Genomic DNA, 20,108 nt, shown 5'->3' on the forward strand with positions numbered 1-20,108 from the left:
ACTTTGGAGTTCTCTAAACGCTGGCCCATAACACTTCAGTCTCCCCATTTAATTTAAGAAAAGTTCTGCTCCTCCAGAATTGAATGTTTTAGTGTAGGGTCTTTGGCATAGCAAGGGTTAATGTGGGATTGAAAACACTACTGCCCACAGTGTGGTGTAAAGAGGCAGACCAGTGAGAGTTGTGATCTATGTAAATGCAAGCATGGAGTTAGCTCATAGCTTGGGCAACACTTTGTATATGTTACCATTAAACACTTAGGGCGAAATTCTCCGCACCCGCGGAAAGTCGTAAAACCGTCGTAAAAATCGGGAGCGTTTTACGATGGTCGCGAGGGCTTCATTTCCCGACGGATTCACTTCCTGGAAATGGGCTAGTAGCGCGGCCGCGTCAATTACGTGCGTGATGACGACGGAACGCGACGACGACACGATCACGCCCACGTGACGCCGCCGGACGCCGTAAAAAGGCGCGGGCGACCACAGAATCTGTCGGGCAGGATGTTGGAGCCGAGGAGAGCTGCTCCTCGCTTTGTTGATGCTGACGTCGAGGCGCTGCTCGATGCCGTGGAGCAGAGCAGGGGCATCATCCACCCGCGGAGAGGGCATCGCCAACCTGCCAGCGCGGTACGCCAGGCCTGGCGTGACGTGGCTGCTGCCGTCAGTGCTGTGGGGCAGACCCCTCGCTCAGCTGAGCAATGTAGGAAGAAGCTACACGACCTCACCAGGTCTGCCAGGGTAAGTGCCATGAAGGTGCCCCCTAGTCACAACCATCCCTCCCCCTTAACTTAAGCACCCCCCCCCCCCCCCCCCCCCCCCCCCCGGCACGGGAGGGGGGGGGGGAGAGGGATTGGGGCAGAGTTATTTGAGGATGGTTCACAAAGTTGTCGCAGACCCAGCGCTCTGGCCCCGAGGAGAGATGCAATCGTCTTATGACAACTTGCCCCCCCCCCCAAACTGTGCCAGTATCTGAACGGACTGCTGATACCTACCGTTTTGTAATGATCTACCTATGTTCCCTCCCCCAACAGGCCAAGGCCGCTCACAACCACCGTTAGCGGCACAAGACTGGAGGGGGTTCGCCCAACCTGCACCCCCTCAGCACCTTTGAACAGAGGGCCCTGGACCTGTTGGGGGGTCTGCCAGCCGCGATATCGCGCTATGCGAGGTTGGCGGAACTGCAGCAAGTGAGACAACCCTCCCTGACAAACACTCACCCCTCCCCCATCCTCTGTCCCTTCACACACTCTGCCCACTGGGACACCTCCCCCATCCTCTGTCCCTTCACAAACCCTGCCCACTGGACACCTCCCCCATCCTCTGTCCCTTCACAAACCCTGCCCACTGGGACACCTCCCCCATCCTCTGTCCTTCACACACCCTGCCCACTGGGACACCTCCCCCATCCTCTGTCCCTTCACACACCCTGCCCACTGGGACACCTCCCCCATCCTCTGTCCCTTCACAAACCCTGCCCACTGGGACCGTCCAGCGGCCTGCCGAGCAAATCGAAATAACACGTCTCATTCTCTTCCCTAGGACGTGATGCCGAACGACCAGGGCCGTCTGCCTCCAGACGGACACAGGAATCTGCCGCCACGTCACCCGGGGCCTCACAACAGAGGGTGCCCGATCAGCGGGCAGCCCCATCCGCCCCAACCCAATCTGCGGACCAGGACGCACAGAGGGTTCGAAGTCCACTACCACCAGAAATGGCCAGGGACAACCCTCCTGTCGCTGAGCAGCCCCACACCCTGGAGGAGGCCCTAAACATTGAGAGCGTCGGGCTTGCGGCACTGCTTTCTCCCACCACATCCATCATCCCAGAGACACACACCCCGGCGGGCCTATTTAGTGATGAGTCTCCTGGGGCACAGTCTGGTTGGCACATCACAGCTGAGCAGGTACAGCAGGTGGAGGTCGGAGCAACAGAGGGCCCGGACTCGCGGAGGCCAGACCAGGCCCAGGATGCAGCTGGCTCCCAGACGTTTTCTGAGTTCCTGGAGTTTATCAACCCACCCGCACAGCCGATGCCTCAGGAAACCCAGGGAAACAATGGCAGGAGGAGGGCTGCCTTCCTGGCTCTGCAGACGCTGTTAGAGGAGTCGAACCGCGTCCAAGAGCAGGGAGTGGTGCCGCTCATGGCAGAGACCCAGTCCGACACCGCACGGGTGGCATCCGCGGTGGAGGCAATGGGTCAGGTTATGCAAGACGTTGGGGTTAATGTGCACGCGTCATCCTCGGCCCTGGACAAGGTTGCCCTCTCACAGGCAGCAATGTGCCAGAGCCAAAACGACATTGCCGGCGTCCTGCGGGCCATGGCCGAGTCTCAGCAGGTCATGGCCCAGTCGCAGCGCGCCATGGCACAGTCCCAGCAGTCGATAGCACAGTCCCAGCAGTCGATAGCACAGTCCGAGCAGTCGGTCGCGGAGACCATCAACCGCCTGACACATGTGCTGGATGGCGTCGTGCACACACAGGTTGAGGTCACACAGTCCCTGGTGGGAATGTTTAACTCCCTGGACTCCGTCTCTGCAAACCTTCGGATCCTGGTGGATACCGTTGCAGGCCTCCAGGACTGGCAGCGCCAGGTGTCGGTGGTGCGACGGGGCACCTCCCCGCTTGCACCTCTGTCCCAAAGTGAGGCCCAGGGGCCACCGGGCTCCCCGAGGGAGGAGGAGGTTTCGGGGCCCGTCCCATTAACTCCATCACGGGACGTCCCGGAATTCTCGGCCTGCCCCCGTCCCATCCCTGGTGCATCGGGTGGGCAGCAGGCAGAGCAGGGTGGCACAATGTCACCCGAGACGCCCGCAGAGCAGCCTGGCCCATCAAGGCCTGGTCGCCCCAGGAAACGCTTAGCCAAGGAGAAACGAGTCGAGGGAGGCGATTCGCAGCAATCCTCCTCCACTCCTGCTGTATCATCTGGGGAGTCACTTAGACGTAGTGGTAGGGCCCGTAAGGCAACTAAGATAGACACTGAGTAAGTTGGCACGGGTGAAGGGCACAGTTTAGTTGTAGGGGCTAGGGCACCTGTAAATAATTGTTAATATTAAACGCACTGTTCCACCTTACTTGTAATACCGTGTGATTGTTCCACAGCCACAGGAATTGTGATGGTGACCGAGTGTCGCTGGGGGTGACGGGTGGTGAAACCTCGGTGCCGGGTGTGCAGTCCCTGCCCCTACCCCCTCCCACAGCTAGCCCACGCGGGCACATGATGGAGTGTCAGTGACGAACTCAGCGGCCACCAAGGTGGATGGTTCAGCTATTGCCATGGGTCAGACTCTCTCTAACGATTCTGAGCTCACAGCTCTTCGCAGAGCGGGCTGTCATCATTCCACATGGCACTGATCACACCCGCTGACACAGCCTCAATGTTGTGCCATTCCGTCTGTACCCAGTGATAAGCGTCATGTCGAAGTGGAGCAGTGTACACTGAGGGGTGGGGGGGGGGGGGGGGGGGGTTGTGGTGGTGGCAGTTGTGTGTTGACCCTCTGCATGACTAGCGATGCAGGTGGTGGTTTGGTGTTCATCGGGGACGTCACATGCGATGCGTGAACCGTGCTGCCACCAGGGCGTTGCGTGCCCGCCGTCCTTGCCGGGTCCGCCGTGCCGCCTCCTGGACATCACCAGCACCTGGGTCGTGTCTGCGTTCTACGCCTGCCACTCCGCCAGCATCCTCCTCCTCCTCCTCCTCCTCCCTCGCCTCCTCCTCCTCCTCCTCCTCCCTCGCCTCCTCCTCCTCCTCCTCCTCCTCCTCCTCTGTGCTGGCACCACTGCCACTAGCTTCTCCCTCCGCCTCCTGCAGCAGGTCATCTCCCCTCTGCATCGCAATGTTGTGCAGCGCACAGCAGACCACTACAATGCGAGTGACCCTGTCGGCCTGGTACTGCAGGGCCCCTCCGGAGTGGTCCAGGCACCTGAATCTCATCTTCAGGAGGCCAAGGCAGCGCTCCACCACACCCCTGGTTGCTGCATGGGCCTCGTTGTATCGTATTTCCGCATTGGTCTGAGGCCTCCGTATAGGCGTCATCAGCCAAGACCTCAGCGGATAACCCCTGTCGCCTAGCAACCCAGCCCCTCAGCCGGGGGGGACGTCCCTCAAACATCGCAGGGATGAACGACTGCGCTAGTATGTAGGAGTCATGCACACTCCCTGGGAACCTTGCACAGACGTTCATGAACCTCATGTGGGGGTCGCATACCACCTGGACATTATGGAGTATGTCCCCCTTCTGTTTGTGAACACTTCCTTGTCCACAGCAGCGGGCGCATGGGGACGTGAACACAGTCGATTGACCCCTGAACCCTCGGTAATCCCGGCCACACTGGCAAATCCCGGGCTCGTGAGTCTTGACTTGCTTGGTCCTCGGGAAAGGTGATGTAGCGGTCGGCGATGGCATAGAGGGCGTCGGTCACATCCCGGATGCACCTGTGCACCGATGACTGGGAGATCCCGGAGACGTCCCCGCTCGGAGACTGGAAGGAGCCGGTAGCAATAGAAGTTCAGAGCGACCGTCACCTTGATGGCAACCGGGATCGCGTGTCCTCCCCCCGTTCCACGTGGGGCGAGGTGCGACAGGAGTTGGCAGATATGTATCACCGTCTGCCTACTCAGCCGGAGTCTTCTCCTGCAGGTGATGTCCGGCATTATTAGGAAAGAGACCCGGACACGGTACACCCTCGGCTTTGTTCGTCGCCTCTGGCGCCGTGGCTGCACCCTCACTCTCTCCTCTTCCTCTTCCTCCTCCCCCCATGCTGCTCGACGACTGGCAACTCCTCGGCCCTTCCCTCTGCTGCTGCAGCTGGCCCTGCATCCACTGCGGGTTGTGGCTGTGGATGCTGCTGCATCTCCAAATCCAGTAGAGCGGCCCCAACCACTGCGCAGAACATTGCCGTTCTGTTCCCATACATCGTGCTAACCTACAGAAGGGTGGTGGGAGGCAGAGAAACGGGACATGTTAGACGGAGGTTAGTCGATACCTCGGCAGCCGCCAGCCATGGGATACCAGTGTGTCCCGGTGGCCTGGTCGCGCTGCTGACACGCGGTCAGCCTAACCCCTGGTCACTTTCTGCATCCAACGGCCAGTAAACTATGGCCTCCTCACGGGTGCGTCAGTGGCCTGTGTCCGGAAACCACAGGGGAACCAGCGGCCGTGTCCTCGTGACCGGCACACCATGGCATGCTGGCAGACATTTTGTTACGGGGTTGGACGGCTCACTCTCTACCTAACCCCCCCCCCTCCGTCGCCCCCCACTGCCTCCCCCGTCGCCCCCCACTGCCTCCCCCGTCGCCCCCCACTGCCTCCCCCGTCGCCCCCCACTGCCTCCCCCGTCGCCCCCCACTGCCTCCCCTGTCGCCCCCCACTGCCTCCCCCATCTCCCCCACTGCCTCCCCCGTCTCCCCAACTGCCTCCCCCGTCGCCCCCCACTGCCTCCCCCATCTCCCCCACTCCCCCCGCTCTGGACCCCCTCCCGTTCTCAGGGATGCCTTCCCCGTTGTGGCCAGACTCGAGCGGTGCGCTGAGCGGTGTGCTGAGCGGTACGCAGAGTGGTGCCCTGACCTCCTCCAAGCTGTCGTCAGCCAGGCCGACTGGTTGACGAATTTAAAAAGCAGGTGTGTTTCACGACGTGCAAACAGGGCGCCATGACGTCGGGACTTCGGCCCATTCGGGCCGGTGAATAGCGGGGGGGGGGGGGGGAGGCGATTCTGGTCGTGTCAGGGGCGGGAAGGAGGCGTTTGTCGGGAATGGCGACTCCGACATTTTGCGGGGTTCGGAGAATAGCGGGAGGGCGTCGGAACAGCGTCGCCGTAAAAATTTCCGACGCCCGCTATTCTCCGACCCGTCGTGAGTCCGGAGAATCGCACCCTTAATGTTCAACCATTCTAGACTCACAATCTCTTCATAAAACATATTGAACAGACATTAAACATACAAGGCAGCTAATGGAAAAATCTCAAGCTGGAGCAGAAATTCAAAAGCCAGACAATTAAAAGAGCAGCATTCTGACCTGACTGAAAGCACCTGAAGTGGAGACACAGAGGGAGATCACCTGAAAAAAGTTAAGTTGCAGAATTGGAAGCCGAAAGCTGCAGACTCCATAAGATCTTATGGTGGTCCATTGTGAAAGTCCATGGAGTCAAAAGGCCGAGAAGGAGTGAGCAAAAATTTCAGCCCTAAGCCAAGACCAACTTAAAAATCTTCAATGCAATAAAAAAGTCAAAGCAGATAGTTTCTGAAAGCAGCGCGGCCAGCTGGGGTCAGAGTCGGTGCCATACCACCTGAGGCGGAGATCATTGTAAAACGAGAAAAAAAGAACCCAAAGCCTGGAATTGATTGCTAAACACCTGATAATCCTCTGATAACACAGTGAAGGCCCCAAATTGTTGTTTTAACAAATAGATGAAAAAAACGAAACCCCAAAGAGGTCAGGTCACCATCGCCATGGATGCCCACCAATACACGACAAGTTTAAAAAATGGTTACTGCAGCCCCATCTTTTAAACCTACACCACATTTGAGAACATCAAAGCAATCATAGACAACAAACCAACATTAACAAGTCAATTTGGACTGATTAAAGGGTCAGACCAAGCACAAAATTAAGGATTTTGGTAAAATGATTTTGAGATACATGATGGCTTCAGGATTGGATAAAAATACAGTAACTGAACAAGTGAACACACTACATCATTCAATAATAACATTGGTGATGATATAGCAAGGCAACAAATACAGTAATTTTATATGGTGAAAGTAAACCCTGGCACAGAGCTTTCACAATAGTCCAGCTGGTGAAACAACAGAGGCAGAGAAACTCCCATCCTAGGAATGCAATACACAAACAGACCACAAGAGGGTGAGCGGCCATGTCAGCAGTGAAGCCAAATGGCCTCACTGGCGGAGAGCAATGTCCAGCAATCTCAGTGCAGTGTTTTAACTGCAACCAGTTGGGACACTTTGGAAAGCTAGACAAAGCTAAAATACCAGATGGTGGAAAATCCCAAGACAATCCATGAGAGACCCAAACGTGTTTATTGGGTGAGGTCAAGGATCCTGGATTCTCTTTTTGCAATGTGGACATCTCAGTAAACAGTCACCTCGCAACTTCAAATTGGACATGTGAGCCAGTGCTACAGTCCTCTCAGACAAGGATCTGTGGCTGAGAAACCTCTGACTACGAACGACAGACCACCACTCTACGAGCCAGGAGGAATCCGAGTTCTGGTCATAGGCATGAAACTAGAACCAGTAAGATAAAGCCAGAAGCAAAGTATATCATCCGAATCCAAACCTCTTTGTCTGTGTTACCATTAACCTCTGTAAAATGGCAGAAGATGTCAAGACAACCTCGAATGTCAATTACATGGAATTGCAAGTTCCCAAGAAGCCCACCAGTAAAGAGACTCTCGACTGAGATGTCAGCTCTGAATCGTCTTCATTCTTCACAAAGTCAGTTAGTCCAATTTATTTTCAGAAATTCTTTAGTCGCACTGACAAAACCTTGAGATAATTACCTCTGTACCTTGAGTGGAAGTCAAACAGCAAAATGACCAGCAACAAAAGAATGAGCCTCAACCCCTGGCTCCAACGGTTGCTGTCACAGAACCTGTAAACACCATGGCACAGCTGTGTGACATCCAGAAAACACACCAGGCTGCAAGATGTACCAGGAGAGGACAACCAAGTGTCAGAAACGTAGGCTAAAACTCAAACTCCAAATCAACAGAGACTTCCCTAATCAACAGAGCCTACCACTCTGAACGTGACCAGAATGAGATATGGAAGAATTATCAATCCTCCAGAACACCTGAAGTTATGAAGTCAGAAACTTGAGGGATGTGAGGGAGGGGTAGCACAATTGTAAATACATATATTTGGTGAAGACGTGGGGTGAGTGTAGTATATGGGTCAAAACAGAAAATGCTGGACAATCCCGGCAGGTCTGACAGCAGCATCGATAGAGAACAGAGCCAACGCGTCATGTCTGGATGGCTCATTCTCGATGGCTTTGGCAAAGAGTCATCCAGACTCAAAATTTTATCTCCGTTCTCATCCACAGATCCTGTCAGACCAATTGAGATTATCCAGCATTTCCTGTCTATGTTTAAGATTCCAGCATCCACAGTAATTTGCTTTTATCTGTAGTACAGGGTATAAGAACATAAGAACATAAGAACTAGGAGGAGGAGCAGGAGTAGGCCGCCTGGCCCTTCGAGCCCGCTCCACCATTCAATGAGATCATGGCTGATCTTTTATGGACTCAACTCCACTTTCCTGCCCGAACACCATAACCCTTCATAGGCTTCAAAAAACTATCTGTCTTTATCTTGAAAACATTTAATGAAGGCGCCTCAACTGCTTCACTGGCCAGGGAATTCCATAGATTCACAACCCTTTGGCGAAAGAGGTTCCTCCGAAACTCGGTCCTAAATCTACTTCCCCTTATTTTGAGGCTATGCCCCCTAGTTCTGCTTTCATCCACCCGTGGAAACAACCTCCCCGCATCTATCCAATCTATTCCCTTCAGAATTTTTATATGTTTCTATAAATCCACCCCCTCCCCTCCCCTCCCCCCCCCCCCCCCCCTCCCCCCCCCCCCCCCCCCCCCCCCCCCCCCCTACCCACCCCCCCCCCCCCCCCCCCCACATCCTTCTAAATTCCGAGTACAGTCCCAGTCTACTCAACCTCTCCTTGTAATCCAACCTCCTCAAATCTGGGATTAACCTAGTGAATCTCCTCTGCACACCCTCCGGTGCCAGTACGTCCTTTCTCAGGTAAGGAGACCAAAACTGAACAAAATACTCCAGGAGTGTCCTCCTTATACAGTGTGGTAAACCACTGTTACACCTTTATTAGGTGATGTATGGTAGGATCTGTACTACAGGTTCGCCGGTAGTCCCTGCCTGCTGGCTCCACCCAGTAGGCGGAGTATAAATATGTGTCCCCCCCATGCAGCAGCCATTTTGCCAGCTGCTGTGGGAGGCCACACATCTTAGAGCAATAAAGCCTCAGTTGTATCCAACTCAAGTCTTTGTTCAATTGATCGTGCATCAATTTATTGCTCTAAGATTTTCTAAAAATGGACCTCAGTATCAAGCCAGATCGCCTGCAGCTGGATCCACAATCAAGCGACGCCAAAAAAGGACTTTAATCACTGGCTAGTTTGTTTCAAGGCGTATATCAACTCAGCGCCCAGCGCTATCTCGGAGGCTCTGAAGATACAGATCCTGTACTCAAGGTTGAGTTCCAACGTTTTCCCGCTGATCCAGGACGTGCCGAACTACGCCGAAGCCATGACACTTCTCAAATAAAACTACGCGCAGAAGACGAACACGCTCATCGCCAGGTACGTACTGGCCACTCGCTCTCAACTCCCTGGTGAGTCCATCGAAGACTTCTGGCGGGCCCAAATCCCACTCGTCCAGGATTGTGACTGTCATGCCATTATGGCCACTGAACATTCAAACCTCCTTATGAGGGACGCGTTCGTTACGGGGATTACGGACCTAATACGCCAAAGACTGTTAGAGGGGGCCACGCTCGATCTAGCTGAGACAAAGAAGCTAGCGCTCTCCGTGACGGGTGCCTCGCGCAACATTCAGGCCTACACCCCCAGCCGCGCGGCCCACCCCTCCTACGCATTGTGGACCCCACAGACGGCCACTCCAGCGGGGGCCTTACCCAACCAATACGTCTGTGCAGTGCGCCAGCCATCGGACCCCGGGGGCCCCCAATGCTATTTTTGCGGCCAGGAGAACACCCTCGCCAATGCTGCCCGGCCCGCCCTGCCCTTTTGTAAAGCTTGCGGTATAAAAAGGGGCACTTCGACGCGGTGTGCCAGGCCTGTTGCAGTCGCCGCTATCGCCCCCAACCCCCTAGTCTACGCACAATGGGTGCCGCCATTTTCACCTCCCCGGACCACGCCGGGCCAGTGGGCGACGCATCTTCACTTCCCCAGACCACACACGGCCAGTGGGCGCCACCATATTCTCCCCCTCAGACCATGTGCGGCCCACGGGCGCCGCCATCTTGTCCAACCCCGCAACGTGCGGCCCATGATCGCCGCCATTTTGTCCCCCTCAAGATCTTCCGACGCCGCCATCTTGTCTTCTCCATGGCACATGGACACCAACAGCATTTCAGGACCTGGGCCCCCCAGGCTCCCCATCATCCGATGTCACCGATGCCGACCATGACTCGCCTCAGTGACAATCACCCAGTCTCGTCCGCACAACCTGTCCACCGCTTCGACCAGCGTGAAAATCAAAGGCCACGTGACCTCTTGCCTGCTGGATTCCGGGAGCACCGAAAGCTTCATCCACCCGGACACGGTAAGGCGCTGCTCCCTCGCGGTACACCCCGCCAACCAAAGAATCTACCTGGCCTCCGGATACCATTTCGTCGCAATCCGGTGGTACTGTACAGTCACACTCACGGTCCAGTGTGTACAATTCAGCGGCTTCCGCCTCTACGTCCTCCCTAACTTCTGCGCTGCCCTACTACTAAGCCTGGACTTCCAGTGCAACCTCCAGAGCCTAACCCTAAAATTCGATGGGCCCCATACCACCCTTCACTGTGTGCAGTCTCGCGACCCTAAAGGTCGATCCTCCTTCCCTCTTTGCAAATCTAACCGTGGATTGCAAACCTGTCTCCACCAGGAGCAGACGGTACAGCACCCAGAACAGGACCTTCATCAGGTCCATGGTCCAGCGGCTGCTTCGCGAAGGCATCAACAAGGCCGCAACAGCCCCTGGAGAACCCAAGTGGTAGTCGATAAACTGGGGAGAAAAACAGAATGGTTTTAATGGTTTCAATGAAGTTACTGTGAAAAGCCCCGAGTCGCCACATTCCGGCGCCTGTCCGGGGGGACTGGTACGGGAATCTTAGTGTCATCTGCAAACTTGGACACATTGCGCTTGGTCACTAACTCCAAATCATGTAAATTGTGAACAATTGTGAGCCCAACATTGATCCCTGAGGGATACCACTAGCTACTGATTGCTAACCAGAGAAACACCCATAATTCCCCATCTTTGCTTTCTAGTAATTAACCAATCCACTGTCCATGCTACAGTTTATCCTTAACGCCATGCATCTTTATCTTATGCAACAACCTTTTGTGTGGCACCTTGTCAAAAGCGTTCAGGAAATCCAGATTTACCACATCCATTGGCTCCCGCACTGTTAATGTCCTCAAAAAATTCCACTAAATTAGTTCGGCATGACCTGCCCTTTATGAACCCGTGCTGCGTCTGCCCAATGGGACAATTTCCATCCGGATGCCTCGCTATTCCTTCCTTGATGATGGATCCCAGCATCTTCCCTACTACCGAAGTTAAGCTAACTGGCCTATAATTACCTGCTTTCTGCCTACCTCCTTTTTTAAACAGTGGTGTCACATTTGCTAATTTCCAATCCGTCGGGACCACCCCAGAGTCTAGTGAATTTTGGTAAATTATCACGAGTGCATTTGCAATTTCCCGAGCCATCTCTTTTAGTACCCTGGGATGCATTCCATCAGGGCCAGGGGATTTGTCTGCCTTTAGCCCCATTAGTTTGCCCATCACTACCTCCTTAGTGATAACAATTGTCACAAGGTCCTCACCTGTCATAGACTCATTTCCATCAGTCACTGACATGTTATTTGTGTCTTCCACTGTGAAGACCGACCCAAAAAACCTGTTCAGTTCTTCAGCCATTTCCTCCTTTCCCGTTAGTAAATCTCCCTTCTCATCCTCTTAAGGACCAATATTTACCTTAGCCACTCTTTTATGTTTTATATATTTGTAGAAACTTTTATTATCTGTTTTATATTCTGAGCAAGTTTACTCTTATAATCGATCTTACTCTTCTTTATAGCTTTTTAGGAGCTTTCTGTTGCCCCCTAAAGATTTCCCAATCCTCCCACTAATCTTTGCCACTTTGTATGCTTTTTCATTAAATTTGATACTCTCCCTTATTTCCCTTCGATATCCACGGTCGATTTTCTCTCTTTCTACCGTCCTTCCTTTTTGTTGGTATAAACTTTAGCTGAGCACTGTGAAAATTCACTTGGAAGGTTCTCCACTGTTCCTCAACTGTTTCACCATAAAGCCTTTGCTCCCAGTCTACATTCACCAGCTCATCTCTCATCCCATTGTAATCTTTGTTTGAGCACAAAAACCTAGTGTTTGATTTTACCTTCTCATCCTCCATCTGTATTTTAAATTCCATCATATTGTGATCACTTCTTCCGAGAAGATCCCTAACTATGACGTCATTAATCAATCCTGTCTCATTACACAAGACCAGATCTTGGATCGCTTGTTCCCTCATAGGTTCCATCACATACTGTTCTAGGAAACTATCGCGGATACATTCTATAAACTCCTCCTCAAAGCTGCCTTGACCGACCTGGTTAAACCAATCGACATGTAGATTAAAATCCCCCATGATAACTGCTGTACCATTTATACATGTGTCAGTTATTTCTTTGATTATTGCCCGCCCCACCGTAATGTTTCTATTTGGTGGCCTATAGATTACTCCTATTAGTGACTTTTTCGCCTTACTATTCCTGATTTCCACCCAAATGGATTCAGCTTTATCCTCCATAGTACCGATGTCATCCCTCACAACGGCCCGGATATCATCCTTAAATAACAAAGCTATACCACCTCCCTTACCATCCACTCTGTCCTTCCGAATAATTTGATACCCTTGGATATTTAACTCTCAGCCATGACCATCCTTTAACCATGTTTCAGTGATGGCCACTGAATCATAGTCATTCACGATGATTTGCACCATCAACTCATTTACCTTATTCCAAATACTACGAGCATTCAGGTAAAGTTCCCTTATGTTGGCTTTTATACTTGCGTTTTGAATCTTAACAACTCGATCAGTAACCTTTCCTGAGTTATTTTTCATCATCGAATATCATCATAGAATTTACAGTGCAGAAGGAGGCCATTCAGCCCATCGAGTCTGCACTGGCTCTTGGAAAGAGAACCCCACTTAAGCCCACACCTCCACCCTGTCCCTGTCCCTGTAACCCAGTAACCCCATCTAACCGAAGGGCAATTTAGCATGGCCAATCCACACAACCCTGCACATCTTTGGACTGTGGGAGGAAACCGGAGTACCCGGAGGAAACCCACGCAGACACGTCGGGAACGTGCAGACTCCACACAGACAGTGACCCAAGCCAGGAATTGAACCTGGGACCCTGGAGCTGTGAAGCAACTGTGCTAACCACTATGCTACCGTGCTGCTCCTTTTAGCTTCCTTTTAACTTTCCTTTTAACTTTTCTCCTAATTTTCCTTATCTTCATGTAATAACCTGCTGCTTTGCTTTCCATTTCTGTTTTTACTTCCCGTTTTATTCCTAATAGTCTTACTGGGCCTATTTACTGAGCTCTGCTCAGTCACTGTATCCTGTACTGTGGCCCTTTTTGATTTTTGATTGTGGCTTCTCTGCCTTGAACTTTCCCCCTTACTCCCTTTTGTTTCTGTCCTCGTTTTACTTCCCTCCAACTTCCTGCATCATTTCCCATCCCCCTACGACATTAGTTAAACCCTCCCCAACAGCACTAGCAAACATTCCCCCTCGGGCATTGGTTCCAGTCATGCCCAGGTGCAGACCGTCCGGTTTGTACTGGTCCCACCTCCCCCAGAATCTGTTCCAATGCCCCAGGAATTTGAATCCCTCTGTTTTGCACCAGCTCTCAAGCCACGCATTCATCCTATCTATCCTGACATTCCTACTCTGACTAGCTCGTGACACTGGTAGCAACCCTGAGATTACTACCTTTGAGGTCCTACTTTTTAGTTTAACTCGTAATTCCCAGAATTCAGCTTGTAGGACCCCATCCCGCTTTTTACCTATATCGGTGGTGCCTATATGACCCACAACAGCTGGCTGTTCACCTTCCCCCCCCCCAGAATGTCCTGCAGCCGCTCCGAGTCATCTTTGACCCTTGCACCAGGGAGGCAACAGACCATCCTGGAGTCTTGATTGCATCCGCCGAACCGTCTGTCTATTCCCCTTACGATTGAGTCTCCTATCAATATAGCCCTGCCATTCTTCTTCCTGCCCTCCTGCATAACAGAGCCAGTCACGGTGCCATGAACCTGGCTGCTGCTGCCTTCCCCTGGTGAGCCATCTCCCTCAACAGTATCCAAAGCATATATCTGTTTTGCAGGGAGATGATCACAGTGGACACCTGCACTGCCTTCCTACTCCTACTCTGCCTTTTGGTCACCCATTTTCTATCTCCCTCCATAATTTTCACCTGCGGTGTGACCAACTCAGGAAAAATGCTATCCACGACGTCCTCAGCATCACGGATGCTCCAAAGTGAGTGCACGGCAGCTTCAGAGCCGTCAAGCGGTCTAACAAGAGCTGCAGCTGGACACACCTCTTGCATGTGAAGGAGCCAGGGTCAGTTGACGTGTCCCTGAGCTCCCATATCACACACGAGGTGCATGGCACGGGTTTGGAATCTCCTGCAATGTCTTAAACCTTAGGTTAACTTATATAAATACAATGCCAAAACAACAAAAGAAAAAAGAAAGAAAAGAAGTAGACAAATGAAAAGAAAAACTTCGTACCAGTCAACTCTACTTGCCAGCAGGTCTTCTCTTGGTCAATCTAATCACAACCTTCCTGTGACATCACTCTTCAGTTTCTCCCCAGTCTAAACCTCAGATTCACCGTTTACTCGCTTCCCTACCCAAGGTGCTGTCTGTCCAACCACTCGTCTCCGCTCAACTCCTGAAAAGGAGTCCAATGTCGGTATCTCCACATTCTGAAAAGAAAGGCCGCTCCCCCTAGCTAAGTTTTTAAACTCCCTGCTTACCTTCCCAAGATGCTGTCTGTCCAACCACTCGACTCCGCTCTGCTCCTGAAAAGGAAGGCCACGTCCCCGAGCTAGGTTTGTAAACTCTCTACTTACCTTCCCGAGATGCTGTCCGTCCAACCGCTTGCCTCCTCTCCGCTCCTACCCAGGATGCTCTCTGGATCTCTCCCTGCAGAGTAACAGTTACAAGCCAGAAAAAAGAAAACAAAACGATAGGAAAAAGCACCTCCTCCCACTCTTCACCGAATTACCTCACTGTTCCAAATTACTAAATTTCAATCTCATTCTCGCTGTCTCATTCACTCAGGCTGTCTCTCCTCCACGTGCGCAAAGGTATCTGGCATAGCAAGGGTGAACATGGGATTGGGAAACAGGACCACCCAAAGTGTAATGTAAAGAGACACATGACCTGAGACTAGAGAGAGTTGTGGACAGGACAGAGGCGTGTGTAGAAGTAGAAGCAAGCATGAAACAAACTCATAACTTGAGCTATACCTTGTATATTCTTATTAGTGTACCGATTACTAGACCTTTTATATATGTACATAGTTATTCGTTACTGTTAAACACTTAATGTTCAACCATATAAGGCTCAAAGCCTCTTTGTGTGACCTACAACATACAATCAATGTTGGATAAGCAGTCTGATAATTTAACAACAGTGGAGAAATTGAGGTCATGAGGTGGAGCTGGGTGCTGTCAGCATACATGTGAAAAATGATGCTATCCTTTCAGATGACATCACCATCTTGCATCGAGATGAGAAATATAAGGAGACCAAGGATAGATCTTTGAGGACACCAGAGGTAATGGTGTAGGAGCAGGAAGAGAAGCCATTGCAAGTAATGCTCTGGATATGATTTGATAGATAAAAATGGAACCAGGTGAGAGCATCTTCGCTCAGCCGAATAATAAGGTAGAAGCTTTGGTGCCGGATCATATGGTCAACCATCTCAAAGGCTGCAGGCCAGAAGGACAAGGAGAAAAGGTTTATCTTTATCATAGTCACATAGAATGGCATTTGTGACTTTGATGAAAAATGAAAATCGCTTTATTGTCACGAGTAGACTTCAAATGAAGTTACTGTGAAAAGCCCCTGATTACAATTGTTCCGGTACTATGTTAGGACCAGAAACCTGATTGCAGAGTTGGGATGGTAGTTTGCAAAGATAGTGTCATCAAGGGTTGTTTTTCTTTTCAGGAGAGTGGTTATGGTCGAGAATATCATTGCAAAAAATTAACAGGCTAGTTGAACGCATCATCACCCGGAAATCTGTTAATTGCTATTTAGATATTTTCTCATTCTATTGAAGTTGTTGAAATCTTCTAAACAATAACTACCATTATTAATTGCTTTGTGCTTTATTTTTACCAGGCACAGATTGGGAAAAGACCTTCCGACAGATAGGATTCGAAAGGTGAGTGTTTCGTCCTGTTCTATCATATGCAGGCTAGTTTTATAACAAAGCATAATATATGCTAATTTTCTTGAAGGTTTTGCTTGAAGTAATGGAATAGCCTATTTTGATATACAATAATATGCACTGGATATTAAATTCCGTGGTATTCAGGGTAAATTCAATGGGCAGAATTTTCCTGTTTTTGCACAGAGTGCTGGCTGAGGTGGCAAAATTGACATGGAGCTCGCACAGCTGTCTGCACAGCTGGCATTTCTCACCACATTGTGCAGCACTCTGTGCAAAATAGAATGGATGTGTGGCCCATGAAGTTGGGATGGTGGGGCGGAGCTGGAAAGAGCAGACTACAAGGCAATTCCCCTTCCCCACTGATGTGACCCCCCACCCACCCACTCCTGGGACATGTGCAACCCCTACCTAGAGATAAGAGAAATCACACAATCAAGCTCCCCAGATCAAGTCACCTCTCAACCAAGCTGAGAGGTGACTTAATAGAGACATATAAGAGAGTCAGAGGGTTAGATAGGGTGGACAGTGAGAGTCTTTTTCCTTGTATGGTGATGACCAACACGAGGGGACATAGCTTTAAATTGAGTGGCGATAGATATAGGACAGATATCAGAGGCAGTTTCTTTACTCAGAGAGTAGTAGGGGTGTGGAACGCCCTGCCTGCAACAGTAGTAGACTCGCCAACTTTAAGGGCATTTAAGTGGTCACTGGATAGACATATGGATGAAAATGGAATAGTGTAGGTCAGATAGGCTTCAGATGGTTTCACAGGTCGGCGCAACATCGAGGGCCGAAGGGCCCATACTGCGCTGTAGTGTTCTATGTTCTATGTTCTAAAATTGTCCTGAGCTCGACTGTGTAGCTTTAAAAATCTTCCTGTTTACTATCACAAACAAAAAATATGCATTGAGATGTTATTTCAATAAGTAGTCAATAAATGTGCTATATTTTAGAGTTGATTGCAATTCATTGTTGGTCAGTAATGAAAAACATCAGCCTTTTGGACTGATGCTGACTTAGAGGTTCGTTTTGCTGCCAAATCACAGACTGAACTTTGGTTGTAGTCTCTGCGCAGAGCAGATTTAAAGCTTTATTAATATTAAAACAGACAATTCTGGAAAAGTTCTGCAGCTCTGGCAGCATTTATAGACAGAAACAGAGTTAACATTCTGAGTCCATGGGCATGATCGACCAGCCACGTCATGCTCGACTGGGAGTGTGGCCGGTAGATGCTGGGCGAAGCCACCCGCAGGCTTCCTGGCAGCCAGTGCGCCTAACGAGATCTGCTCGCGAGGTTCAAGATCAGGATCCCGCCCATAAATGTGCTGCGCTTCCTTAAGTTGGTTGTAAACTTACTTAAGTGAGCCCACCCAGGACCTACTGGGTGGCATGGGAGCACAGTGGTTAGCACTGTCGCTTCACAGCGCCAGGGTCCCAGGTTCGATTTCCGGCTTAGGTTGCTGTCTGTGTGGAGTCTGCACGTTCTCCCAAGTGTTTGCGTAGCTTTCCTCCGGGTGCTCCGGTTTCCTCCCACAGTCCAAAGTTGAGCAGGTTAGGTGGATTGGCCATGCTTAATTGTGCTTACTGTCCAATAAAAAAGGTTAGGTAGGGTTGCTGGGTTACAGGGATAGGGTGGAGGTGTGGACTTATGTAGGGTTCTCTTTCCAAGGGCCGATGCAGACTCGATGGGCCAAATGGCTTCCTGCACTATAAATTCTATGATTATTGGCCTTCCAGGATCTACCGGCCTCCCAAGAAGGCCCTAGCTAGGCGCTGTTCAGTGCTGGAGCACACAAATGTGGCCCAGGTGGAACGGATCCTAGGAGGGGGGCTCCCAGGCCATCGGAGGCCTTGGGTCATCAGGGAAAGTGAAGGGTGGCTTGCTGGTCCTCCCTCTGGAATGTGGATACCCTGGCTGGCACTGCCAGATTCGCACCTTGGCATGCCGCCCTAGCACTGCAAAGTTGGCAGGAGCACAGCTGAAGTGCCAGGGTGGCAGTGAAAGGGTGTCAGGGTCACACTGCCAATGGCCAAGGACTGAGGGGAGACATGCCCATGAAAGGAGGGTGGAGGAGGGGTATGAAGGCGGGGCTGTGCAGGGCAGGTAAGGAGGGGCTCTGGGGGATTTGGGCGGTTGAAGGGTGGTGGGCTTGGAGGGGTGGGGCCTGTAAGGGGGTATGCGGGGGTCTGAAGAGAGAGGAGCACAGGGACACCATCACAGGGTGTCATCTCTTGGAGGGGTATGAGGTAATGCTCATATGTGTGGGGGTGACATTGTCCATGGGTTTTAGGTGTGGGGGATCCACAAGCTCAACTTGACACCGGGGCACCCTTTCAAAATGGCAGCCCGATCTCTCAGGTGCTGGTCTGGCCTATAATTTCAGCCACCCAGTGATGAAAATAAGTCGAAGTGTGGGCGAAGCTGGGGAGAAACTCCCCAGGGCTAAAAAAGTGACTAAATGTGGTTAGGTAGCAGTGGGGAACTCGCCGGTCAGAGCCGATGGGAAAGTCCAGCAAAACCCACCCATATCACTCTTCTTCAGAGTTATATAGAAAGAGAAATGTGCTTGATTTTTTACTGTTTAAGAGGTTATGGAGCAAAATAGAAGATCAGTGAAAGGTATGAGCGAGAAGAGATTGCACAAAGATGTTTAGGGGACAATAATGTTTTGGGCACAAGAGAAAAGAAGTGTTAATGACATTGCAAAGAGCTATTGAAATGCTGGTAGTGAAGGTAAGACAGCAGGTTAATTGTAAAGATGATTTTTGAAGGTTCATTATAACTTTATTAGTTTTGTACTCCATGTCTCGACTTAATATGCCTTATGAACCACTTTCTTAACCTTATGGGCCAGGGTTTAGAGAACATCAAAATATATCATGGAGTTCACCTGAACCACAACTTTTAATATAAAAAATACTTTAGATCGTTGTTGCATCACACCTGTACAGTGGGCCCTTGTGCTCCCCATTTTAATAGATTTTGTTATGGGGAGCATTAAGATAACTGGTCTACAGTTTCATGCTTTCTATTGCCCTCCCCCTTTGAATAAAGAAGTTACATTTCCAATCTAATAACACTTTCCCTTAATGCAGGGGATTTTGTAAAAAAAAGTTCTGTTTAATCTTACTTTGCTTTGTTATCCAGGAGCTCTGATTTTGTTTCTCCTGCCTTTTCCCTCATGGTAATGTGCCTCGACTGATCTAGAACCACCATCACTTTAGAGACAGACCATTGTTCCATTTGCAGCCAGAAACGGGACATTTGACTCAACAAGTCCATGCTGGTGCTAATGCACCACACAAGCTGGGGCAAGTTGGGGCAGCATGGTAGCATGGTGGTTAGCATAAATGCTTCACAGCTCCAGGGTCCCAGGTTCGATTCCCGGCTGGGTCACTGTCTGTGCGGAGTCTGCACGTCCTCCCCATGTGTGCGTGGGTTTCCTCCGGGCGCTCCGGTTTCCTCCCACAGTCCAAAGACGTGCGGGTTAGGTGGATTGGCCATGCTAAATTGCCCGTAGTGTCCTAAAAAGTAAGGTTGAGGGGTTGTTGGGTTGCGGGTATGGGGTGGATGCGTGGGTTTGAGTGGGGTGATCATTGCTCGGCACGGCATTGAGGGCCGAAGGGCCTGTTCTGTGCTGTACTGTTCTAGGTTCTAAGCTCGCTCTCACCTTTCTTCATCCCAGCCCCTCAACATATCCTTTTCTTCATCCTTTTGTGCTCATCTAGCTTCTCTTTATATGCAAATTCCACATCCTAACTCTTTACTCCTAAATGTACCTTGCTCTAGTTTTCCAATACTTCCAAGCTAATTGGCTGGTTATTTTGTTTTCCAA

At 51.0% G+C, this 20,108-nt stretch overlaps 1 protein-coding gene across 1 annotated transcript in view; it reads left to right on the forward strand.

Annotated features, from left to right (window-relative positions):
* The window catches only part of LOC119972907 (piezo-type mechanosensitive ion channel component 2-like), a 1,374,210-nt gene that overhangs the window by 553,748 nt on the left and 800,354 nt on the right, over nucleotides 1-20,108 (forward strand). The window contains 1 exon segment of the mRNA XM_038810453.1: nucleotides 16,221-16,263. Coding sequence (XP_038666381.1) covers nucleotides 16,221-16,263 — 43 coding nt within the window.

Source organism: Scyliorhinus canicula, chromosome 10 (genome assembly GCF_902713615.1).
Source record: "Scyliorhinus canicula chromosome 10, sScyCan1.1, whole genome shotgun sequence".
Lineage (NCBI taxonomy): Eukaryota > Metazoa > Chordata > Chondrichthyes > Carcharhiniformes > Scyliorhinidae > Scyliorhinus > Scyliorhinus canicula.